Source organism: Phyllobates terribilis, unplaced genomic scaffold (genome assembly GCF_046119375.1).
Source record: "Phyllobates terribilis strain yellow unplaced genomic scaffold, ASM4611937v1 Scaffold_9__5_contigs__length_417890890, whole genome shotgun sequence".
NCBI lineage: Eukaryota > Metazoa > Chordata > Amphibia > Anura > Dendrobatidae > Phyllobates > Phyllobates terribilis.
Genome location: NW_027362769.1, coordinates 101,968,715 through 101,996,003, shown reverse-complemented (window position 1 = coordinate 101,996,003; position 27,289 = coordinate 101,968,715). Strand labels below are relative to the sequence as shown.

Sequence of the window (27,289 nt, the reverse complement as noted above, 5' to 3'; positions counted from 1 at the left end):
CCAAAATCCCTGCTGCAGTGTGTGCAAACTTGGTCAAGAACTACAGGAAACATCTGACCTCTGTAATTGCAAACAAAGGTTTCTGTACCAAATATTAAGTTCTGTTTTTCTATTGTATCAAATACTTGTTTCATGCAATAAAATGCAAATTAATATGTAAAATTCATACAGCATCATTTTCTGGATTTTTTTAAGATTCTGCCTCTCACAGTTGAAGTGTAACTATGATAAAAATTACAGACCTCTCCATACTTTGTAGGTGGGAAAACTTGCAAAATTGGCAGTGTATCTAATACTTATTTTCCTCACTGTATGTAAATTTGGTTAACTTTGCCAAAAATGAACTTTTTTTCTTTTCTGATTTTATGTGAAAGGAAGTTCCAGCGCTCGTCTTCAAAGATAAAAAAACAAAAATCTGAATTCTTTCGTTCATAAGATTAGAAACCAATGTATTAAGTCATACGAATAGGAAAAAGTAGTCTTAGTCATGGATAGAGGTATCTATCATACATGTAAATTTTCAAAATGTAAAAGTCTGGATATTTTATCCCTGTTTGCAGGAACGCTTACAAAACAAACTATATATGCTCCAAAAATGACTTCCTTGTGCATGATTTTGTGATGCCTTTTGGACCAGTTTGAGGGACTGTCCTGACAAAATCGGGGACGGTTGACAAGTATGATTTCCAAGGATTGAACACTATCCCAAAGTCCCGTTCGGGGTGCTGTTTTATAGCGGGCACTGAATCATACTTACAGGCCTGTACTGATACACAGTTAAAGTTGGCACGCAGGATACAATTTTAACAACTTACATTTTTTTATGGCTATTTTTTATGGCTTCTTATTTTTCTTATACGCGAACATGAGTAAGTAATTGTATTTTTTACTTTAAGAGTCGAAGAGCGGTTAGAGGGATTATTTTAACTGAGAAGCATCCTTCCCTGGAGCCTACAGGCACAAGCAATCAATAATATTCTGATAAAATATAAATGAATTTTCTATATTATACTTTCAGGTCAATTCTGGTCAGAATAGCAATAAAATATTTAACAAGGTAACATAGGATATATATAATTTGTAAATTGAGCAGATTGACATTGAGTACGGCGACTCAGTGGTTATCACTGTCGCGTTGCAACAAATTCCTCCAAGGACATCTGCAAGGAGTTTGTATGTTCTCCACGTGTTTCTGTGGATTTCCCCTGGGTTCTCCGGTTTCCTCCCACACTACCAAGACATACTGATAGGGGATCTAAATTGTGAGCCCCAATGGGGACAGTGATGATGTCTGTAAAGCGCTGTTGAATATGTTGGCACTATATAATCAAGCGTAATAAATTTTGACCAATGCTCCATAATTTTCCGGTTTAATAGTTTATTTTTCCTAGGTACCTCTCAGCGCCTCAATGTCCCCGGTTCGACTTCACGCCTCCAACCCTAACCTCTATGCAGATGTTGAGTTCCAAAATCCTCCAAGTCATGTAGCTGATGCCCTGGAGTTTGCATCTGATTATACCAAGCTGCAGGAGGAATTTTGTTTATTAGCACAGAAAGGTATGTTTGGAGAGAGCAGTAGATGATCTGTAGAGTGTAGGCGAATATTCATTGTATGTCATAAAAGAACGTGCATCAATTTCTAAAGTTTTAATTGTATTTTAATTTTTTGATATTAAAGCAAGCATGAGCAACTGACTGCAGGCGCTCCATTATATCCAGTGTTAAAAAAACATGGCTGCTTCAAAAACAGCCCCATAATGGTCCACAGGTTGTGAAGTCTTGCAGCTCAGCCACGCTCACTTTATTGTAGCTCAACTTCAATATGAGACACAATCTATAGACTATACGGATTGTAGATTATACTGTAAATGTTTCTTTTTTATGTCACTATAACACTTAAAAGGAATCTGTCAATAAGATCAACCTCCCCAAATGGCACATATTGACGTTCAGGTCTTTGAAAACTAAATCTATCATCACCTTTTATGTCTTCTATCTGTTGCTGCATTCTCGAGAAATTAGCTTTGGAATTCAAATGCAAATGGGGCATTAAGTTCTTTGCCTGTGACAGAGCACTTCCCAAGAATTTGCCTCCTGAACTTGTTTCCCCACCTAGTACTAGCCTTTTTAGCTTAATTGATTGTTCACTGTCTGTTTTCTTTGCCTAGCACCTGATGTCACACAGATAGGAACCTCAGGAAAGAGAGGCTTTGGAAGTGGTCTGTCAGACTCAGTCCACTTAATGTCTCATAGGAATGCAGCAATAGATAGAATATATAAAAGTGTTGATGGATATATATTTCAAAGACATGCATTCTTAATATGAAATTTTGGGGACTAGATTTACTGACAGATTCCCTTTAAATGAGTCTTATTCTGTTAATAAATGGAACTACAGAGAATGGACTCCAGATCTGTGTTACGTATTGTATTACGATATTGCATGTTATCGGATATATTGTTTTTGTTGCTCCCTTTACTGTTCCGTTAGTGATGATCAAACATGCCCCAAAAATAGGATGTAGGTTGCCGTAAACACTTATTTTCTGCTGATGTTTGTACCAAGGAATCATAAGGAATTTGATTTCTTCACCACTTTCTTTGTTCAGTTTTCTTTTAATTTGGATTATGATTTTCAAGAAAGTGACTCTGATGATGAGTATACAGCTTTGGCAAAAATTAAGAGACCACTGCAAAATTTTCATTTTCTCAGATTTTTCTCTTTATAGGTATATTTTTGAGTAAAATGTACATTGTTGTTTTAGTCTATAAACTACTGACAAAATGTCTCCGAAATTCAAAGCTAAAAATTTTGTATTTATTTGCAGCAAATGAGAAATCGTCAAAATAACAAAAAAGAAACACAGTGCTTTCAGACCTCAAATAATGCAAAGAAAACAAATTATTATTCATTTAGAAACAACAATACTCATGTTTTAACTCAGGAAGAGTTCAGAAATCAATATTTGGTGGAATAACCATGATTTTTAATCCCAGCTTTCATGCGTCTTGGCTGCTTTCCACCAGTCTTTCACGCTGCTTTTGGGTGACCTTATGCCACTCCTGCCACAATAATGTAAGCAGTTCTTCTTTGTTTGATGGCTTGTGACCATCCATCTTCCTTTTGATTATATTCCAGAGGTTTTCAATGGGGTTCAGGTCTGGAGATTGGGCTGGCCATGACAGGGCCTTGATGTGGTGCTCCTTCATCCACACATTGATTGACCTAGCTGTGTGGCATGGGGCATTGTCCTGCTGGAAAAAACAGTCCTCAGAGTTGGGGAACATTGCCTGAGCAGAAGGAAGCAAGTGTTTTTCAAGGATAACCTTGTATGCGGCTTGATTCATACATCCTTCGCAAAGATTAACCTGCCCAATTCCAGCCTTGCTGAAGCATCTCCAGATCATCACCGATCCTCCACCAAATTTCACAGTGGGTGCAAGACACTATGGCTTACATGCCTCTCCAGGTCTCCGTCTAACCATTAGACGACCAGGTGTTGGGCAAAGCTGAAAATTAGACTCATCAGAGAAGATTACCTTACTCCAGTCCGCTATGGTCCAATCCTTATTGTCTTTGGCAAACTTCAGTCTGGCTCTCCTTTGCTTCTCATTGATGAAAGGCTTTTTTCTAGCTTTTCATGACTTAAGGCCTCTTGCCGTGCACTTCACCCCAGCTGCCATTTGCCATTCCTTTTGTAGGTCACTTGATGTCATCCTGGGGTTGCTGAGTGACATTCGAATAAGATGATGGTCATCCCGGTCAGTGGAGAGTCGCTTTCGCCCTCTGCCGGTCTGTAGCTTTGTTGTCCCCAATGTCTGCTGCTTGACCTTGTGGTAATGGACCGCCGTCTTTGAAATTTTAAGGATGGAGGCAACATGACGCTCACTGTATCCCTCTGCTAGTAAAGCCAGAATTGAGCCCTTCTTTTCCTCACTTTTCTTTTCAACTCCTTTGGCATGGTTAAAAGTTATTTTTTCATTCAAATTACTTTTGGGCTATTCCTAGCACTTGTTTTGCCATCCAGCTTGTCCTGTTGCAAGAGGATTGTGAAGACCACAGCAGTGTTTTTTATCCTTTCCCTCGTTACATAAGATTTAGTTCAGGTGATCACCTAATCAGAAGCACATTAAGTAGAATGGGATGTACTTTGGTTGGAATTCAACTGACACTGGAATGGAACGGCTGTCAGACATGTAGAGATGGAGATTTTTAGAAAACTGTGCAGTGGTCTCTTAATTTTTGCCAGAGCTGTATATTGGTGGATTACTAATAATGTACTTTTGTAATGTACTTGTCTCTCTAGATGAGCAGATATTTGAAATGGAATCTCTAAGAATGTAATCACGAAATTCAAATGGCCCATCCTATGTCTCGTGTCAGTGTCCGTGAGCTGAGGAGAAGGGCTGTGACAGAAGGAATAAATCTTCAACTTGACTGACTGCAAATGGAGGACTGAGACTGGAAAAATTATGCTTTGTGCTCAGTCAGCGAGAACATGTATTTCTTCTCCTGTCACAGCCCCTCTCCAGCATGTCACCATAATGTGTGCTTGCAATACAGCTCTTCTGTCAGTTGAGACACAGGTCTCAGGAATTGTGTTTCTTCAGACTGCATCCCTTTCTAACACTTGACTAGGATGGGCTGCAGTTTGAAAGACCAGACGGGGCAATTTTATTAAATTAATTCTTGACGAACCCTCTTTAAGTAGTGTCGATCTTTGGTAGTCCTGGTCCTGAGATTCTTACTGATCATCAACATTTGCAAAATCACCTACAAGCCCATAGACTTCCTATAAAGTCACATACTGCCCTTACTGGCAGAAGCACCTGGCAAATTACAGACTGCAAAACCAGACCAAGTTAGGTTACCTAATTTTAAGAGATCCCAGCATGTAATCTGCTGACTGTTTAAAAATTCTGGATAAAACATTTTTTAACAAGTCCCTTTCCCCAACTCTACTCCCCTTAGGAGGATAGAGTCCCCTTTTTCCATAGTGATTGGAACAGACCAAAGATGATAGTGCAAGGCTCATCTTTATAGATAAGGATACATTTATTTATTTTTCTTAGGAAAGTAGTCTGTATTAGTGTGGCCCTGTCACTATTTTATTGGGAATACTAGTTTGTATTAGGACGGCACAGTAGCTCAGTGGTTAGCACTGGGGTCCTGGGTTCAAATCCCACCATCTGCAAGGAGTTTGTATGGTCTCCCCGTGTTTGCGTGGGTTTCCTCGGGGTTCTCCAGTTCCCTTCCACTCTCCAAAGACATATTGCTAGGGAATTGATAGGGAATGTAGATTGTGAGCCCCAATCGGGACAGCGATGATGATGTAAAATAAATACTAAAATAAATAAATTACACTAGATTTTAATCCAGTCATTTTTTTCGTTTCCAGTCCATTCCCTCCTGAAATCTGCCTATAACACAATTGCAATTGAGAAGGAAAAAATGAAGCAGATGGTTTCTGAACAGGATTACAGCAACCACAACACGCAGATTACACGCCTCAGACAGTCACTTTCTCAGGTACGTTTAATCTTGGATTACAAGACACCTTTCCACATCAGCACTACAGAAACTAATTAGTGAGGCCCCTTCTGAACTTCAGCCATATGCCGAGTGCTGTAGATGTTGTGATTCAGTATTAAATGAAATGTTGTGATCCATGCAGGCAGAAACTCTCTGCATCCTCTTACCGTGCCTAAATGTACAGCAGCCCTCGTCATGCCAATTACTGTGCTGCTAAAATGCAGTCTGATGTTAAAACCTTGAAACTCATTGCAGTTCTGTCAGTGATACATTTGCTCATCATCATAGAAGACATTGCTCTTTTATTATACACATTTATTTTTGCTACTTCGTGCATATCAATGTGTTAGTGCATCTAGTAGTTTATACGCAGCAGCTGCAGGAATCAGCAAAGTCGTACTAGGCCTCTGCTGCTGGTAAGTTCAGGGAGTTGGCCAAGGTTTAGGTCTTTCACAAACAGAGCAGACTTGGTATCGTTCTTGTAAGCAGCATTAGGCCAAAAGTGAATTTCAGCCAAAGTAAAAGTATGAAAAAAAATTCTTATCTATTTTCTATGTTGTTTTCAATTATGACTTTGGCAAAAAAGAAAACGTAAAAAACAACCATAGATTTAGGCCTTATTCAGACGTCCGTGTTGCATTTTTTTCACGGATACAACACGTACCCATTATAATCTCTGGTGCTGTTCACATGTCCGTCTTTTTCTGGCAGCACGGATGCAAAGAGCCAATACAAGTCTATGGGTCCGTGGAAAGCATGTACAGCACACGAATGGCATCACTGTACAATGAATTAAGCCTAAAAAAATGATAAAACTATGGCTGTATATGTCCTAGTGCAAGAATGAGAAATCAAACTCTAAAGCCATATGCAAATTAGCCTGGAAATGCATTGGGGGGCGTGGCAATATACTTTGCATGCATTGACACCCCCCCCCAATGCACTTACAGGCTAATGATTACTGAATAACAGCTATCATTTATATTGTATTACTGGGATCTATACAGCCACATTACTCGTTTCAGTAGTAAATTTCCCCTTACAGGTTCCCTTTAACTTCCTGCAGTCTACTAGCCTGTGTAAAGACAGGTTCGTCCAAGCGCTTGCAGGATCACGCAGTAACATGGTTGGACCTTTATTACTGTATTTTTAATGTGTTTTTTTGGTTTGGAGTCTAAAAATATAATATGTATCTGGTGGGATTGTGGGGGACCAAATGACAATGTATAAACAGTATATTAAAGGCGCTTAAATGCAATGTTTATCTGACATAACCATTCAAAATTTTGCTTAAAGGGGTTGTCTAGCCCTGATTTTTTTTTTAACCACCCAGAGTGGTGATCCCCCGTCACAACTCTACCAACACTGCCCGTGTTTGCTGCTAGTATCCCCACTTATTGATTGGTCCAGTTAATGACACGACTGCTACAATCACTCATTGGCCGTAGCTGGGGCCAACTCATCACCACTGTGGCCAGTTATTTTTTTCTCGGTGGTACAACCCCCCCCCAAAAAAAAACAACAAAACTGACCGAACAGAATAAAGCTAGTGTGAATAGGTGCCAACTGCCATAACTGCATAATATACAAACAAGAGAATACATAAGCGCTAAGATGTATTGCAAACATTGAATACATGAAATTTGAACTGCATTACTATATATTATATATATATATATATATCATTGCTCAAAAAAATAAAGGGAACACTCAAATAACACATCCTAGATCTGAATGAATGAAATATTCTCAATGAATACTTTGTTCTGTACAAAGTTGAATGTGCTGACAACAAAATCACACAAAAATCATCAATGGAAATCAAATTTATTAACCAATGGAGGCCTGGATTTGGAGTCACCCCCAAAATTAAAGTGGAAAAACACACTACAAGCTGATCCAACTTTGATGTAATGTCCTTAAAACAAGTCAAAATGAGGTATTGCGTGTGGCCTCCACGTGCCTGTATGACCTCCCTACAACACCTGGGCATGCTCCTGATGAGGTTGCGGATGGTCTCCTGTGGGATCTCCTCCCAGACCTGGACTAAAGCATCCGCCAAATCCTGGACAGTCTGTGGTGCAACGTGACGTTGGTGGATGGAGCGAGACATGATGTCCCAGATGTGCTCAATCGGATTCAGGTCTGGGGAACGGGCGGGCCAGTCCATAGCTTCAATGCCTTCATCTTGCAGGAACTGCTGACATCCTCCAGCCACATGAGGTCTGGCATTGTCCTGCATTAGGAGGAACCCAGGGCCAACCGCACCAGCATATTGTCTCACAAGGGGTCTGAGGATCTCATCTCGGTACCTAATGGCAGTCAGGCTACCTCTGGCGATCACATGGAGGGCTGTGCAGCCCTCCAAAGAAATGCCACCCCACACCATTACTGACCCACTGCCAAACCGGTCATGCTGAAGGATGTTGCAGGCAGCATATCACTCTCCACGGCGTCTACAGACTCTGTCACGTCTGTCACATGTGCTCAGTGTGAACCTGCTTTCATCTGTAAAGAGCACAGGGCGCCAGTGGCAACTTTGCCAATCCTGGTGTTCTGTGGCAAATGTCAAGCGTACTGCACGGTGTTGGGCTGTGAGCACAACCCCCATCTGTGGACGTCGGGCCCTCATACCACCCTCATGGAGTCGGTTTCTAACCTTTTGTGCAGACACATGCACATTTGTGGCCTGCTGGAGGTCATTTTGCAGGGCTCTGGCAGTGCTCCTCGTGTTCCTCCGTTCACCTTCTCTGCGTCGCACAAAGACACGGTGGTTGGAACCAAAGATCTCAAATTTGGACTCATCAGACCAAAGCACAGATTTCCACTGGTCTAATGTCCATTCCTTGTGTTCTTTAGCCCAAACAAGTCTCTTCTGCTTGTTGCCTGTCCTTAGCAGTGGTTTCCTAGCAGCTATTTTACCATGAAGGCCTGCTGCACAAAGTCTCCTCTTAACAGTTGTTGAAGAGATGTGTCTGCTGCTAGAACTCTGTGTGGCATTGACCTGGTCTCTAATCGGAGCTGCTGTTAACCTGCGATTTCTGAGGCTGGTGACTCGGATAAACTTATCCTCAGAACCAGAGGTGACTCTTGGTCTTCCTTTCCTGGGGCAGTCCTCATGTGAGCCAGTTTCTTTGTAGCTCTTGATGGTTTTTGCAACTGCACTTGGGGACACTTTCAAAGTTTTCCCAATTTTTCGGACTGACTGACCTTCATTTCTTAAAGTAATGATGGCCACTCGTTTTTCTTTACTTAGCTGCTTTTTTCTTGCCATAATACCAATTCTAACAGTCTATTCAGTAGGACTATCAGCTGTGTATCCACCTGACTTCTGCACAACACAACTGATGGTCCCAACCCCATTTATAGGGCAAGAAATCGCACTTATTAAACATGACAGGGCACACCTGTGAAGTGAAAACCATTTCCGGTGACTACCTCTTGAAGCTCATCGAGAGAAAAACATAAAACTGACTAGAATGAAGCTAGTGTGATGGGCACACATGAATTGGCCAATTTATGCACTATGTACCTTCATTTTTGTAAGTATATTCTATATACTGTCATGCAGTCCAAATTTCATATGTTCAATGTTTGCATGCATCAGTGCTTACAGAGTGCTTCTGTATTCTCTTGTTTGTAGCATTCTGGGTGTTTCTTAAAAATTATTTTCATGGTTTAAGTTAAACATAAAGGTCTTGATATCAAAATTCCAAAAATGTTTAATTATTTTGGAATTTTATCTTGCAGGCACTGAACCACAACTCTGAGTTGAGGACTCGTCTTAACCGAATACATACCGAATCTGTCATCTCCGACCAGGTTGTCAGTGTCAACATAATATCAAGCCCAGATGAGGTTATTATTTTCATATATATACACGATGCATCAGCACACAGTGACTAGTGAACACATGAACTCCAATATTGCTGCAAAAAATGTAAACCGTAAAGGTACTTAGTTAGCGCTTTTTAATCAAAGAGCGCAAAAGCCATCCAACCACGTCAGGATGACCTTTTAATATGGATGGTCTCTAAACACTAAATTTCTTACCTCTCTATGTGCCAAAACAGCTTCATGTGAATGGGGAGTGAAAAGGAAACCAGACATAGCTCGCAATTAAAACCTTATATAGGAAAGATGGGTGGACAAGGGTGATGAGCCCTAGAGGGTGCCACCCTTCACTCCCCTCTCCCCCCCGATATGTACTTTCACAAAAAAAAAAGAAAAACTAGGGCCCACTCACTTTAAGTATTAAATTAATGTACAGGTGCACAAATACGCTATGTGGCCAATATACTACCATATATATATACACAAGGTTATTATTTTGTTCCTTTTCTTTAACTTCAGGACTACAGAACAGGTGAAGGACTTGGGTATTCTGGTGACAAGTAAGCTGAGCAGCAGTACTCAATGTCAGGCAGCAGCTGCAAAAGCAAACTAGATTTTGTCAATGGCTCCTACTTGCAGTCAGAAATCTTGTTTCTTATTGTCTCATGCATTCGTTCTGTATACACTCGGTTGTTCCCTTCTCATGTGATAGTAAGAGTATGTGACCTTTTTGCTTTCTCACTAAAGTTACTAGCAATTGCCCAGAACATTGAAAATAAAAAAATAACTGTGCCTCAAAAAAGAGTCAATGTACATGCTGTTGCGTTAACCCCTTCTTCAATCTTCTATAAGTATTACATTTTAAATACAGCATTTTTACCCAAAAGAAAAAAAATATTCTACCCCGCAGAAACAATTATTTATACTGTTGGTACGTCAGGTTTTTGTTACCATCCTTTACGATACCCTAGAACAAATTTCAGTGGAGTTAACACAAAAATGTGTTCACAGGTAAAAGAGAAACTATGGTTAAAATATTGAAGTTTCCCATGGTAATTAATCATTTAGCCTTGTATTCTGAATCTCTAATGAATTTGTATATCCTTGTAATTTGCTAAACTGTGGCTTGAATATATTTAGACAACCGCTTGGCAACCAGTGATCAGGACTTATAATTAAAAGGTGGTGAAAAGGACATTTATTAATGGCCTACCAGCACAGCACGTTTATTCCTAGTTCTCGGTTTCTTAAAATTTTACCTTTTTCTTTGATTTTGTATTTTTCACGAAGTGGTGATGGAGAAAGACCAGACTCAGATCCAGAATGGACCTAATGGTTTCCAAAGTTTATATCTTCGACTCAGGACTATAAACAGATTGCTTGCATATGACCACTGCCAAAGCCTTGAGGATCTTCCAGTCTTAGCAAATAATGGAATATTGTAGGACATGCCATTATTTGCTCATTGTGGGAATTAAACCACTAACCCCTTTACAATCAGTTGAAATGAGTGGCTGAGGTAAAGAACCCTTCATTCTAGGGCTTTGTTGGAGACCAGTGGTACGATTACTATTGATTAGTAAGAGATTGCATACTTTATTGATATGCCATCACTTGCTATGAAGAAGACAAAATATCTTCTATCTTATCCGCTCAATTGAGTGTGAGTCTCGGTCATTCTATTGATCATCACTCGCCACGCAGTTCTATCCTTCGTTGCTTCTTTAAGTTCACCAATGGTCATTCTCATGTCGCTCTTGATGGTATCGATCCAGTGGGTTCTTGGTCATCCTCTTCTTCTTCTGCTACTGACCAATCTAAGCATGATGTCTTTCTTCAATGTCTGACTCCTTAAGATGTGTCCAAAATAAGATAACTTTAGCTTGGTTATCTTAGCTGCCAGCCACAGTTTTTGCTTGACTTGGTCCAAGATGTCTCTATTGCTGATCCTCACTGTCCACAGAATCCACAGAAATCTCCTTCAAAATCAAAAAAAATCCAGAATCTGTTAAAATCATAAAAAGTCAAATTGATTACCTGAAAATTCAGTTTTGATTCCAGTTAAGCTCAACTTCCCAAATCGTACTCTTGGATGTCCATTATGTTGAGATATTAGGGTGTTGTATGTCAGAAGTGTCTTGCAAGGAACAAGATGATCACTAGTTGTGTCGATATGGGGACAGTACTTTGCTGCTACTCTGGGCTATCAGACTTCTGAAAGAGAGTACTAGAAGTGACTTGCAAAGTTAAAGAATTTTTCCACTACTCAGATATTGATGACCTATTCTGAGGATGTCATCAATATCAGATCGGTGGGGGTCTGACACCCAGCACCCGATTGATCAGCTGTTACCAACTGCGTCAGCGGCTGGTTGTAAAGAGAATACAACAACACTGCTCCTTCACAAGGTTTTGTGGCCACCCATGATTCTGCAAATCAGTTGCTAGTCAAATGTACAGGAGCTGATCTGCAGAACCAGGGAGCAACAACCAAAAAATATGACGGAGCAGTGCTGTTCCTTTCTGTGTTAGAGTGTTTACATGCAGCTGATGACAGAGCTGGTAACAGCTGATCAGAAGGGTGCTGCTATGATAGTGTAGCAACTCACTTGGGAAAATAGATAACACATGTGAGACAGTGAGGGCCATTATGTATCCCCCAGAATGTGCTTAGAAGTATACTTTAACCGCTGGAGTGCATTGTAATCACAGCCACGGCTGTGGTTACCATGCAAAATACAAGTAAGTGTGGACTGGATCAAGTTAGTTTAGGAAAACCTGTATTTCATTTTCGGAGAGATCTGTAGGATGGTAGTGGGATGGATCTCTCCCTCCAGTCAAGGTCTTACAAGTGGCCCATTGCCATGGTTTTCATTTAAACCTGCAGTTAAGGTTTGGGTGTGTCAGTTTGTGTTTGGATTTCACATGTAGCAGAGCTGAAGGCGCTGTGGACGTATGCCTGGCTGTGTGAAGCTAACACAGACCAGAGCCAGCGACATGGGCAACCACAATAGCACCCGAGAACCTTACAAGGGTGCAAGTGCCAGTGGCACTGGACTCTACAGTAGTTACGTATTCCCGGCTGCGATCCGTAGGTGAGAAATTTCATGTGTGCAGTATTTGGATAATAAAGGACATTTTACTTAACTTGCCTGGGTCACTGTCTCACTAAATTCACTGTATATAAATACAGGTGCAGCACGTGTATATAAATACAGGTGCAGCATGAGAAAAGTCTTTAAGACGGAAGTGGGAGGGTCGTATTATGGAGGATGTTGGTCTTATATCAGTTGCAGAATGGAGAGCAAAGGTAGGATGACATAGATGAGGGAGGAGGTGTAGGGTGGTGCAAAACTGTGTAGAGCTTTGTGGGTGAGAACAATGAATTTATATTGTACTCTGTAGCGGATGGGTAACCAGTGCAATGACTGGCACAAGGTGAAGGCATTGGTATAGTGGCTGGACAGAAATACAATCCTGGCTGCTGTATCCAGGACAGATTGGGGAGGAGAAAGTTTGGTATGAGGGAAGCTGATCAGTAGAGAGTTGCAGTAGTTCAGACACGAATGAAGGAGATTGACAGAGGTTTATAATCTTGAGACTGAGTGAAATTACATTTAAAAAATTATCTTTATATTTAAGGGGAAGATAACGGTAAAGGTGCAGGTTGCTTTATATGAGCGCTTATATTTCCGGTAGATGTTTAAAATAGTTGGTCTCTAAGCAACGTTGACACTACAATTACAATATCATTGTCTGTGCAATATCATTGTCACTATGATTTTCTCTGATACTAATTATCTTACTAGTAGAAAGCAGCCTGGGAGATACTTTTTCTTAGAAGTCATAAGGAGAAATGCCCTGCAATTAGTAATTAGTCTGCATCATTATATTCATAACTAGCGAGATTGAACAAGTAATGATGTTTAGCATCATAAACCGTGGCGAACTATGAATGATGCATGCTCTCTGAATAATGGGAACTTCACTTACACACATCCATGATTCGCTTACTATCCAGGTTAATTCTTCCTATTATTTTTCATAGCCGGGTTCCTTTGAAAGGAAGCTCAAGTGTGTAACTGGAAATTAATGGTGGCGATTCATCAAAGCTTTTTCATCAGATTTCTGTCTAAAAAAAAGGTCTGAAAAGTCACAGTTTTGCTTACGCAATAAAAAAAAGCGACTTCTGGTATTTTCACGCCATTCTCTCTCCAGCTCTGACAACTTGGGCAGAGATGGGGCTGGACAGGGGCATGGCGACCTCCGCTCATCAAATTCTTGGCGAGCAGCAACGCTCGTTACGCCGCAAATCTTACTCCGGCAAAGACTCGAGTAAGATTTGTGGCGAGGTGCACATAGCGGTGCATGCCACTGCGCGCTTAACTTAATTCATTAAAAGGCGTGAGCCTCTTAATAAATCAAGAGCATCCACTCCAAAACGCCCCCTCATCATGACCGGTGGGAGAATCGCCAGTATTGATGAATCGTCCCAATAGGGTCCCAAAGTGATCATATGCAATGTATCCCATAAGTGTCCTTATTTTGTGACAATGGGGCTTATAAATGTTTTTTAGACATTGGAGAAGAGCCCTTTAATTAAAAGCATCTAGCCCTCTAGTTTAAAGGGGTTTTCTCATCTTGATAAATGGGTACAATTGCAGAGTTTGAACAAACAATCAACAATGCAATTTACTTCTAACTAAAAATCTTTTCTATTCTGAAAAATGAAGCGAGTTTACATTTTTTAGCTTGCAGCACATTGCTTAGGCTACTGGACACCTCTGGACTGTATCAGAGGCGGTCCTTTTTCTAGGCAAGGAGAACAAGCGGGCAAGCGCTTTGCTTTAGAGCCTGCAAGCGCTGCTCTGAAGCTGTGCGGATCGCTGGATCTGGCCAGCTTCCGTCTTCCTGCACTCCTCCAAAGCTTCGCCTCTGCTTGCATCATGGGAGAGCACACATTTCAGGCTTTTACATGCAACCATACTACTGGTCCAAACTGTCAATTTTCAGGAGTGCCCCTCGTCAAGCAAACAGGATTCTGGGAGTCAGAGGAGTTGTGCACTCCTGAAGAAAGAACATCAGACAACCCCTTTAAGGTGTCTATTCATTTCTTCTGCTGCAGAGCTTCTTTCTGTTTTAGCTCATAAAAGGGGGGGGGGGCTAAGTGTATTACCTCTTTTATTATGTTAATGTGCCCTAATACAATTGGACTTTTTTGAGGCAATTAGCTAAATGGATCACCAAATTAGATGCATGACAAAGTCTAGGGCTTTCTTGAAACCTGATTTATTCTACCCATTTCCGATCATCAGTAGATCAGTAGAACTGCACCCGTTATTTTGGCGTTATTAGAGTGTCTAATATAATGGTGCTTTCTGTAACATGTTAATTTTAGGCGCGTTCATCTTAGACCATTTCTGATGATTGTTTACTAAAATGCTCCTTTAAATTCGACTTAGGCTGAGTTCACATGATGCGTTTTTCATGCGTTTCCGCGGCGTTTTTGCAGTTGCGTAAACGCCGCGGAAACGCATGAAAAACGCATGGTAGAAGGGCAGCAATGTTCCCCAATTGAAATCCGCATGTGCTGTGCCCATGATGCGGATTTTTCCGCAGCGTAAACGCTGCGGTCAAAAATCCGCAGCATGTCAATTAATTTTGCGGAAACGCTGCTCTTTTGCCGCCATTGACTTGCATTAGACGACATGGAATCCGCATCACTGTATATGTTGATGCGCTTTTCATGCGGTCTAATGTGCGGATGGTACCCGGGTGTGGAGGAGAGGACTCTCATCCAGACCCAGGTACCATTAAAAAAAAAAGAATAAAATAAAAAATATATACATACTCACCTTCTGACGGCCCGCGCAGTGCTCCTGCTTGATTCCCCGCACTTCGCGGTTGAATGAAGAAGGACCTTCGCTGACGTCAGAGTCATGTGACGGGTCACATGACGCTGACGTCGGAAGGTCCTAAAGTCTTCACTGCCGGCAGCCGGGACCGAGCGAAGCAGGACACCGGGGGCCATCAGAGGGTAAAGTATAGATTTATTTTTTCTTTTTTGACATTCACACACTATATAAATCCATGCCGGTTGCATGGATTTATATAGTGTGAAGTTGACAAGCACTTTCCAAGTGATGATAAAATCTCTTGGGAAGCGCTTGTCAACCCGCATGCGGAAATGAAAGTGAAGACCGCTTCATTTCCGCATGTCCCTGGCAGGAAACCGCATGTACAATCCGCATGCGTTTTTTCCTGCCAGAGAGATGCAGAAACGCTCAGGAAAAAAATCCTGAGCATTTCTGCATCGTGTGTACATACCCTTATATGCAATCTCAAATTAATTTTAAAATATGTTGACATTTAGTAATTAGTCCTTTGCTCCCTGTAGCCTGTGTAAATGATGCTACAGTACATATTGTAAAACATTTCCGCGATCTGCGAGATATGGTTGCTATGACAGTCTATTTAGGCTTAATCTTATTACTATTATTGAGTTCGTCCCTTATCTTATTATTATTGACCTAATGTTTATTTTGGATTCAGACGCCTACAATTCACAATTCATCTGGAGTTAATGAAATGTTAATAACACTGTTCTACATATTCTCAAAAGTTTTCAGGTTCAGTTCTGAAATGAGTCATTTCTTAATGATTATTGACCTCCTGAATTCAAATCTGACAATGAAAATGTTTAGTTGGCTCTTGTTTCTATGATATCAAAGAGTTTTCTTTTTACAGCTACATATAATTAATGCATAAAAGTTTCAGTATTTTGAAACATTATTATTTTTGCAAATATAAATATACAAAATATTTTGTAATGCCAATGATCTGATGTTTATTTAGAGGAACGTAAGCAACAATTCAAATAACTAAAACCTGTCTAAACACTATTGCCAATTATAAACAGTTACAGAAATTGCACTACAAAATTTCGTTCTCATTCAGTGACAACTCTTTTTTGCTTGTGTCTTGTACTCCGGCATCAGATCATTTCATACAATTGTCCAACAGTAATTTGCAAGCATTGATGGATTCCATTTTCCTTCATCTCTTCTCCAATATCTTGGTGAAATCTTTCACCGTGCTTGTCACTTACTGCTCCTCAATTTGATAGCAAAGAGGTGTAGAAGAGAATGTAAGAAATGAATCTTTAAGGACAAATTACAGGCTACAGCCAAGATCCTTATATGTTTTTAGGAAATTTTCCACCAACTTTTCATAGTTATCTGCTCTTGAGTTTCCCCCTAAAAATTAGTTACCACTAATGCGAATGCTACCCATGCAGCCTTTTCCTTGCCCTGCAACAAACGGAGTAACTCCTCATGTTGAAGACGCTTACGAATCTGAGGTCCAATAAAGACCCATTCCTTTATCTTTGCTTCACTCAAACTTGGAAATGTATCAATGAGATACTTGAATGCTTTTGTATTTTTATCCATTGCCTCTACAAAGTTCTTCATTAGACCCAACTTAATATGCAATGTTGGTACTGGTAGCAAAATGTTATGTGGGTCAACAAGTGCTGGATGTAGGACATTTTTACTCCCTGGCTGATGTGAATGTCGGAGAGACAAGTCTCTTTCATTGTAGTGATATTCTCTTGCACGACTATCCAACTTACACAGAAAGCAGCAGTACTTTGTGTATCCACCCTGGAGACCAAGTAAGAGGGCAGCCACCTTAAAAAATCACCACAGAGGGGCCACAGATGTTGGTCATAGTTCAGGCACCTCAACAGCTGTTTCATGTTGTCATCGGTTTCTTTCATGTAGACGCAAAACCAACTGAAATTGAAGGTAGCGCATTTCCATTATGCGGCAAGATGGCTTTTAGGCTTGTTTTGGACGAATCGATGAAGAGCCTCCATTCCTCTGGATTATGGCTTATCTTCAGAGCTTCCATTAAACTGTTGAGGTTGTTGCAGGCCACAAGATCAGATCTTTATCAAGGTTGCGGAACAAAGAAATCCGAACATCGTCTAAACACTATTGCGAATTATAAACAGTTACAGAAATTGCACTACAAAATTTGGTTATCATTCAGTGACAACTCTTTTTTGCTTGTGTCTTGTACTCTGGCATCAGATCATTTCATACAATTGTCCAACAGTAATTTGCAAGCATTGATGGATTCCATTTTCCTTTATCTTTTCTCCAATATCTTGCACAGGAGAATCCACTGCTTTAGCCTGCAACCTAAGAGCTCAGCCTTATTCTTGGGCAGATCCAAATCTCTAACAAGATCATCTAGTTCACTTTGTGTTATAAGGTGTGGTTCAGATGAGGTTGCTGACTCGACTGAAAATGTTTCTGGTGCTTTTGGAAGTGGCAGTTCTTCTGTATGTGGTATTGGGCGTATTGCAGATGGAATGTTTGGATACTGTAAAGTCCACTTCTTCCTTGAAACTCCTTTCCTAATAGGAGGGCACCATGCAGAAATAGCAATTGGTGGTGTGATTGATTGGCTCTCTCCAGATCATTTGGACTGCAAAATGCATAGATTTCCTCTTCCCATGCAACTACTAAGTAAGATGTGATGCACATCTATTGCAGCATATGCGTGGAGCCCAACCCTTGTGCTGATCTCCTATTCTGCAGCCAAAATACGGGTTGTAGGCTTTCCTTATCATGGTAGTCAAGTTTCGCCTTTGTGACGCAAAAGTGTAGCAAAAACTATCCGCTTTGTTAATGCAAAAACGAGGCCAGTCTGAAAAAAACTTATAGAAACATGTCAATATGCTAAGAAAGTAAGCTAAGAAATCCTAAAACTGTATACCTTACAGAGCGAGCATTTATGAAAGTAGGTGATGCAACTATAATTAAGATTATGTCTTCGGAGCTGAGCTGGCGTTTTTTGATTGGTCACCCTAAGATAATAGAATACTGAAGGCTCAATAGACTAAATAGATGATGTAATAGACTAGCTACTAACAATGCAATAATGATGAGGAAATAGTAAAGACTCAATTTTTCTATAAGCCTGCATAAAAGATGTCATAAGTAATTACAACCTCCTCTGGATCTTGAAAATTAGAACCAATCAGCAAATTTAAGCATCATATTCGTTTTCAGCACCACTCCATAAAATTAGTAAGTTCAACTGTTTCGTCTCTGAACAAATTTGGCTGTAGGACAGTGTAATTATCTAGAAACAGATTTGGGCACTAGTCTATTGCACACTGAATTCCCAGACACCATGATGTCTAATATATGAAATATTAAGAGATGGTAAGATATGTAAGGAATCTAGCGAACTACATAGACTATGAAGAGATCCATTAGGCTTCTTTTTTATTTTACAGGCTAGAATAATGTAGCAGGCTGTACAGTTCTGCACAACAAAAACATTAGAAATCTCACTCAATGAAACCTGCCTTCAGAAAAAAATCTAATTAAAATCAATCGGGTTATTAACAGTAATGTTTTTGTATATTTTAAGGGTATGGACACTCTTTTAAATGCTTGGCTGAAAATAATATTTGTAATAGGGTTTCGTAAAAAATTGAGCACTGTTTGGCTTCTGCAGCCTCTATGTATCACTGTACATAGCTGGCTGCTGAATACGTTAACAATAGAGATGGGAGAAATGATTTGCAGGACTCCAGTTCATCGGCCAGGTCAGTAATCTGTGACTGCTGGATGGGAGGCCTTTGAATCTCCTTACCTCCAGGAATTCTTAGCAATTCTTTTGATTAGCCGGGCTGGCGGAATATCTCAAGTTACCTGTGAGTACTGTGACAGTTACGAGACGCCTGTGTGAAGCTAATCTCTTAGCAAGAAGTCCCTGCAAAGTCCCACTGTTAAAAAAAGACATGTACTGAAGCAGATACAATTTGCCAAGGAACACATCAACTGGCATAAAGAGAAATGGAGAAACATTTTGTGGACTAATGAAAGTAAAACTGTTTTTTTTGGGTCCAAGGGCCGCTGATAGTTCGTCAGACGACCCCCAAACTCTGCATTCAAGCCACAGTACACTCTAAAGACAGTGAAGCATGGTGGTGCAAGCATCATGATATGGGCATGTTTCTCTTACTATGGTGTCGGACCTATTTACCGCATACCAGGGATCATGGATCAGTTTGCATATATTAACCCCTTTACAACCCAAGGTGGTTTGCACGTTAATGACCAGGCCAATTTTTACAATTCTGACCACTGTCACTTTATGAGGTAATTACTCTGGAACGCTTCAACGGATGCCTCTGATTCTGAGATTGTTTTTTCGTGACATATTGTACTTCATAATTGTGGTAAAATTTCTTCGATATCACTTGTGTTTATTTGTGAAAAAAATGAAAATTTGGCGAAAATTTTGAAAATGTTGCAATTTTCAAAGTTTGAATTTTTATGCCCTTAAATCAGAGAGATATGTCACCCAAAATAGTTAATAACATTTCCCACTTGTTTACTTTACATCAGCACAATTTTGGAACCAACATTTTTTTTTTGTTAGGAAGCTATAAGGGTTAAAAGTTGACCAGCGATTTCTCATTTTTCCAACAAAATTTACAAAACAATTTTTTTAGTGACCACATCATATTTGAAGTGACTTTGAGGGGTCTTTATGACAGAAAATACCCAAAAGTGACACCATTCTAAAAACTGCACCCCTCAAGGTGCTCAAAACCACATTCAAGAACTTTATTAACCCTTCCGGTGCTTCACAGGAATATTTTGAATGTGGAAGAAAAAAATGAACATTTAACTTTTTTCACAAAAATGTTACTTTAGAGCCAATTTTTTTTATTTTCGCAGGGGTAACAGGAAAAAATGGACCCCAAAATTTGTTGTGCAATTTCCCCTGGGCACACAGATACCCCATATGTGGGGAAAAACCACTGTTTGGGCGCACGGCAGGGCTCGGAAGGGAAGGAGCGCATTTGACTTTTTGATTGTAAAATTTGCTTGAATAATTAGCGGACACCATGTTGCGTTTGGAGAGCCCCTGATGTGCCTAAACAGTGGAAACCCCCACAAGTGACCCCATTTTGGAAACTAGACCCCCCTGAGAACTTATCTAGATGGGTGGTGAGCATTTTGAACCCCCAGGTGCTTCACAAATTAATCCGTAAAAATGAAAAAGTATTTTTTTTCCCACTTTTTCATTTTTACGAATCAATTTGTGAAGCACCTGGGGGTTCCAAGTGCCCACTATGCATCTAGATAGGTGCCTTGGGGGTTGTAGTTTCCAAAATGGGGTCACTTGTGATGGAGCTCTAATGTTTAGGCACACAGGGGCTCTCCAAATGCAACATGGTGTCCGCTAACAAATTGAATGGAAAATAGGCTCAATTTGTTAGCTGACACCATGTCGCGTTTGGAGAGCCCCTGTGTGCCTAAACATTGGAGCTCCCCCACAAGTGACCCCATTTTGGAAACTAGACCCCCCAAGGCACCTATCTAGATGCATAGTGAGCACTTGGAACCCCCAGGTGCTTCACAAATTAATCCGTAAAAATGAAAAAGTTTTTTTTTTCCACTTTTTCATTTTTACGAATCAATCATTGAAGCATCTGGGGGTTCCAAGTGCTCACTATGCATCTAGATAGGTGCCTTGGTGGTCTAGTTTCCAAAATGGGGTCACTTGTGGGGGAGCTCCAATGTTTGGGCACACAGGGGCTCTCCAAACGCAACATGGTGTCCGCTAACAATTTGAGCCGATTTTCCATTCAATTTGTTAGCGGACACCATGTCGCATTTGGAGAGCCCCTGATGTGCCTAAACAGTGGAAAGCCCCCACAAGTGACCCCATTTTGGAAACTAGACCCCTCAAGGATTTTATCAAGGGGTATAGTGAACATTTTTAACCCAGAGGTACAACACAGAATTTGATAACATTAGGTCATCATATTGAATAAGTTGTCATTAGTCTTGAGCGAAAGTGCTCGCTACTTGAGTTTGCATCAGGTACTCAGGTATGCACCATGTACTGCGTGTGCTCGAGTCCCTGCCCCGCATGTTTCACGGTTATTAGACACCCCAAAAAAAACATGCGGGGATCGCTCGTGCATGGCAGGCAATCCCCGCAAAGTTTTTTTTGGCCGTGAAGCATATGGGGCGGAGACTCGAGCATGTCACTCAAATACCCACGATACTCAATGCATACCAGAGCACCCAATGCAAATTCAAGTAGCGAGCACTTGCGCTCAACACTAGTCGCCATATAGTCATCTTTTTTTCTTACTTTTGAAAAATATCCCAACCCTAGCCCCAACCCCAGCCCTAACCTTAGCACAACCCTAACCCGAGAGTTTATTTTTTACGCCGTTCCTCGTGCAGTATAAGTGATTAGACGACTTTATTCTTCGGGTCGGTGCGACTACAGAGATACCAGAATCATATCGGGTTTTTATGATTGACAGCTGTCACACACTAAAAGACGCATTTTTTGTAAAATCTAGTTTTTGCATCGCCATATTTTGAGAGCTATAATTTTTCCAGATTTTGGCAGACAGAGTCATGTGATGGCTTGTTTTTTGCAGGATGAGTTGACTTTTTATTGGTGCCATTTTAAGGCACGTGACATTTTTTGATCGCTTTTTGTTCCGATTTTTGGGAGGCAGAATAAACAAAAACCAACAATTCAGGAATTGTTTTTTTGTTTTTTTTTTCTTTTATTCTGTTCCGCGTGTGGTAAAATTGATAAGGCAGCTTTATTCTTCGGGTCAGTACATTTACAGCAGTACCACATTTATATCGTTTTTCTATGTTTTGCACTTTTACATAATAAAAGCAATTTTATAGAAAAAAATATTTTTTAGCATCGCTTTATTCTGAGAGCTATAACTTTTGTATTTTTCGGCTGATGGAGCTGTTCGGCGGCTTGTTTTTTTGCGGGACGAGATGACGTTTTCAGCGGTACCATTTTTATTTATATTCGTCTTTTAGATCGCGTGTTATTCCATTTTTTGTTTGGCGGTATGGTGATAAAGCATTGTTTTTTGCTTCGTTTTTTATTTTATTTTTTTACCGTGTTCACTGAAGGGGTTAACTAGTGGGACAGTTTTATAGGTCAAGTTGTTCCGGATGCGGAGATACCAAATATGTGTACTTTTATTTTTATTTTTTTGTTTTTTTTTCATAGTAATATTTATTGATGGGTACATTATATTTTTATTTTTGGTGGATTATTTTTTTAAAATATTTTTACAATTTTTTTTTTTCTCACTTTCTGACCAGTTTTTTTACTTTTTTACTTTGTCCCACTATGGGACTTTCACTTTTTTTTCTCTGATCGCCTGCATGGCACAGGAATGGAGCACCATCCCTGTGCCATGCAGGCTGTCAGCGCTGGACAGGGAGAAGATAGTTTGGAAATGCACTGCGCATGTCCAAAAAATCTTCCTGCTGTCTCGTGACCCGGATGTTGTCATGACGACATCGGGTCGTCATGGCAACATCCTGGAAGCCGCGGCAGACAGCGCTGGAGGCCGGAAGAGGAAGTGAGTATACGATCACCTCCCCTTAGCCACCACAATGCTGCGATCGACTTCGATCGCAGCATTGCGGGGGTTAATGTGCCGGGAGCGGTGCGGGACCGCTCCCTGCACATAGTACCGGGTGTCAGCTGTGACAATCAGCTGACACCTGGCGGCGATCGCGCCCGCACAGCCTGTGTGCGCGCGTGATCGCCATGACGTACTAATATGTCCCAGGCTCTTAAAGCCCAAGGCACAGACGCGTATTAGTACGTCATAGGTTGTAAAGGGGTTAATATATATTAATATATATGCATATATTAAAATACTTGAAGAGGTTATGTTGCCTTACACTGAAGAGGATATGCCCTTGAAATTGTTTTTTTAACAAGACAACGACCCTAAACACACCAGTAAACGAGCAAAATCTTGGTTCCAGTCTAACAAAATTGAGGTTATGGAGTGGCCAGCCCAATCACCAGACCTTAATCTGAACACTTGTGGGGTGACATCAAAAATGCTGTTTCTGAGGCAAAGCCACCAAATGCCAAAAAATTGTGGGATGTAGTCAAAGCATCCTGGGCTGGAATAACCGTTGCAAGGTGCCAGAAGTTGGCTGACTCTATGCAACATAGATGTGAAGCAGCTCTAAAAAACTGTGGGTATACAACTAAATATTAGGTTAGTGATTCACAGGAATGCTAAATCCTCAAAAAAAAGAGTACATATTGTGAATTTGTAAAGACAAATGCAGACGCTGCTATTTTTTAGAACATTCCAATGTTCATTTTTGTTATTTTCTGTAAAGTGGTTAAAAATTATATACATTTCTCTTCATGTTTTGAATTAGAAAACCGTGTGCAATGTTCCTAAAGCATGGAAATAAAAACTAGTGTAAAGTTTCTGTGCTTAACTCATGTTTTTGTACACACTGCTATTATTTTGAACACTACTGTACATAGCGGCTGTAGAAGCCAAAGTAGTACGACATTTTTAATGAAGCCGAATAACAAAGATGATTTTTATGCATTTAAGTGAAAAAAAAAGCAAATAATTGTGTCTATATTCTTTACGGCTGTGATTATACTGCCATTTGAGGGTCCATTCGAAGCCTTTGTTAGCAGTTTTACAGCTTTGGAAAGTAAGAATAGCATAATATACAGCGCTATTATTGTCATCGGAATGACTGAGAAGAACTCGATGGAACCCTGACAGCCCCCCTTTGAGGTTACTTTAACTGGCTTTTTACATATAGGCTCTTTCTCACTTATTTCCACAACATAAGCAAAAATCCATTTTTTATATAACTTTTTATTTATTTGTATATGTTTTATAAACTTAGTTTTTTTTATTTCTTCATGTGCTTTCACAGTACAACATTTGACTGTGCACCATAATTACTCCAGGCCTTGACAATTCATATGTATTTCTTATTCCCACTGCAGCCTGGAGAGCAAATCCATGTCAATCTGCCTCTATCCCCACAGGTCTCTAATGAGGGCAGGTTGTCCATGTCGGAATCAGTGTCTGAATTCTTTGATGCGCAGGAGGTTCTTCTCTCTGCCAGTTCTTCAGAGAATGAGGTAAGTAATGTTACCGGCCAAATAAGTTCAGTTTAACTAAATAATAGTGATTTACATTCCAGGATGCTAAGATTATTGCAAAACTTAGATTTTTTTTAATAATTTTAGCAAATACTCAGCGGTGAGACTTAATAAATTTTAATCCTCTAAGGGAAGACTCAAAATTAAGCCAGACTTTATTGATATTAATAAGATTTTTTGAGCTAATAAAAATATAGAAAATAACCTAAGTGTGTTTGATTGGATCAATAGATGAAGCCATGATAGCTCGGAAGTTATTTTTCATTTTCATGATATTGTTTAGCCCAGTTGTTTTAATACCGCCAAAGGATTACCAAAGTGAAAGACAACAGTTCTGTTCATTCTCTCTTATAGATAATGGCTATATTTATAAATGTGGATCTAAATGTGTTTAAAGAGGCCCTAAAGTAGACGTTTATTTATTTTTTATTCCCACTGCTACCCTGAGCATTCAATTTTTAAGTTTTTTAAAAATCCTCCATTTGGTGTCAGAGATTTAGGCCATTTTATATACTTCTAAATTTTATGGTCTTTACGGGGGAAGGTGGGGGTGGTGTGGCTCACAGGGTACTAATGCAGAGCAGCCTAAAGACACGCCCCTGAGGATCCTGTGAGCCACACCCCTTTAGTAAAGACCATAAAAAATTAAACTAAATAAAAATACCCCTATGTCTGTAACCGTATGGCGGTTATAAAAAAATAAAGTAATACAGCGGGAGTAAAATAAGAGCAAAAACTTGTCACTTTTGACCCGCTTACAGGTCCTGTTTAAACTGTATTCTGAATGTGTACACCACCACTGCGGTGGGAGAACAAGTGACATGATCTCAATAGCGTCTGGTCACTTGCCATGTTGTCATCACTATGGAATCCATGTCAGTGCCATTTTTCACATTTAATTATGACTTTCTCTCATTTACGCATATGAGATATCAATCCAAGATCTCCTCGATCGTTAGAACGATGGTGGTTCTGGTTATTGAATCCACTCTGATCCTGACAATATGGGACGCAGGTCTATATTCTTGGCAGGATGTATAGACGAGATATGAAAGCGCAATCCAAAAATTTTTTTTCTGAGGATAATAACATATAAACCACTGAGCAAATATAAAAAAAAAACGTAAAGTAAATTGTATCGTTGGTTCCATACACGTTCAATAAATTACAGTAAGGTAATAAGTTGTGTTTATTGTGTTTGTTCTTTTCCTTTTAGGCATCAGACGACGAATCCTACATCAGCGATGTCAGTGATAACATCTCTGAAGACAACACCAGTGTTGCCGATAACGTGTCCCGTCAAAGTAATTCTCACTTAAACTTCTGATACGATCTTTTCATGTTGTCTTTGTGTCTTGTCAGCTATATCAGTGGTATCCCTATTCCACAACAATGGCACATAAATTCTGCTTTTTTTTTGCTATTGAATTTTCCATACTTGTAATTTTTATTGCTTCTAGTTAAACTTCTGTTTTGTCTTCCAGTTCTCAATGGAGAACTTTTAGGTGGTGCGTTCCGAACAGGACGAAGAACAAGCTTACCTGCTCCGTCGCCTGATACCAGCAATATCAACCTATGGAATATTCTGAGGAATAACATTGGCAAAGACTTGTCCAAAGTCTCCATGCCTGTAGAATTGAATGAGCCGCTGAATACCTTACAGCACCTTTGTGAAGAATTGGAGTACAGTGAACTGTTAGATAAGGCTTCCGAGACAGATGATCCACATGAACGTATGGTACAGTACATTTTACATTTGTAGCACTGGGAAATCTATTAACCCATTCCTGACATAGCGATTTTACATTTTTACGTTTTAATCCCCCCTCCTTCTCCCTAGAGCCATAAGGTTTTTTTTATTTTCCAGTCAGCATATATATTCGAAAACAGTAAAATAATTTCCAAGTGTGGCAAAATTGCAAAAATAATGCAATTTTGCAATTGTTTTTTTTTGGTTGTTTTGTTTTCCCTGCTTTCATTGTACAGTAAAAATGGCCTGGCTATATATTTCTCCAGTTCAATACAATTACACCAATACTAAACATCCAATTGTTTGTTTTTTTATTTAAAGGGAACCTGACAACTTCCCACATGGCCCCATGTCTTTATCCCACTCTTTATACTGCTTCCAACAATCCCCTTTCATTTGTTTTTTGTTTAGTTAATTTGGCCAGGGAGATGCAAATTAGTGGGTGACTAGTCGAGAGGGCGTTTTCTTCTCTAATTGTCCCGCCAATCATGTTATTACGTCTCGGGGCATGGAGTAACATGATTTGCAAAGGCTGCATAACCACAGGCTGGACTTCAACAGCGCACCGTAATGGCAAGCATGGAGGTCTTATCAGATCCCTGCTGACATAGGAATCCATCTGCGCTTCGTGGTTGCATTGCGTGGGGACAATGTGCGCTTGGAAGGGTGGACTGTAAAGGCATTTAAGGAGTTAAAAGCAGTGGGCAGTGTTCAGCTCCACCCACGGCTGTTAGAGGCAGATGATGGCTGAATAACACAGCCATCATCTGCTCTGAAAAATGAAGACTCAGCTCCTGAGCCTGAATCAAAGAAAGGGACCTGACATTGGATGTATAAATATGTAACCGAAATATAGTATAGAGCAAGGCCCCAATCAAAAAACAAAATAACAAGAAATCGGCCCCTAAAATGTAACTTTTGATTATTTCAATAAAAAGCTCTCAAGACAACACTAAAATTAAAATATTATAGGAGGTATGTCAAACTATATCCACATCTAGGGTCTGTTGGGCCCAAGGAATGGTTTACAGGATAGGGCATAAGGGGACTGTAAATCCCCCCTTAAAGCGTCCCTCCTTGTCTGCGGAGGTTGGCACCCTAATACATGCAATATGGCGCCCCCCCTCAACTTCGAA

At 40.1% G+C, this 27,289-nt stretch overlaps 1 protein-coding gene across 6 annotated transcripts in view; it reads left to right on the top strand.

Annotated features, from left to right (window-relative positions):
- OSBPL6 (oxysterol binding protein like 6) overlaps positions 1-27,289 on the top strand; it is a 310,483-nt gene that overhangs the window by 252,521 nt on the left and 30,673 nt on the right. For 5 of the 6 annotated variants that reach the window (XM_073646872.1, XM_073646869.1, XM_073646871.1 and 2 more), the window contains 6 exons: positions 1,392-1,557; positions 5,400-5,530; positions 9,284-9,391; positions 24,245-24,382; positions 25,620-25,707; positions 25,888-26,141. In XM_073646872.1, coding sequence (XP_073502973.1) covers positions 1,392-1,557; positions 5,400-5,530; positions 9,284-9,391; positions 24,245-24,382; positions 25,620-25,707; positions 25,888-26,141 — 885 coding nt within the window. The remainder of the gene's footprint in view (positions 1-1,391; positions 1,558-5,399; positions 5,531-9,283; positions 9,392-24,244; positions 24,383-25,619; positions 25,708-25,887; positions 26,142-27,289) is intronic. The other variant, XM_073646873.1, reaches the window with a different exon arrangement.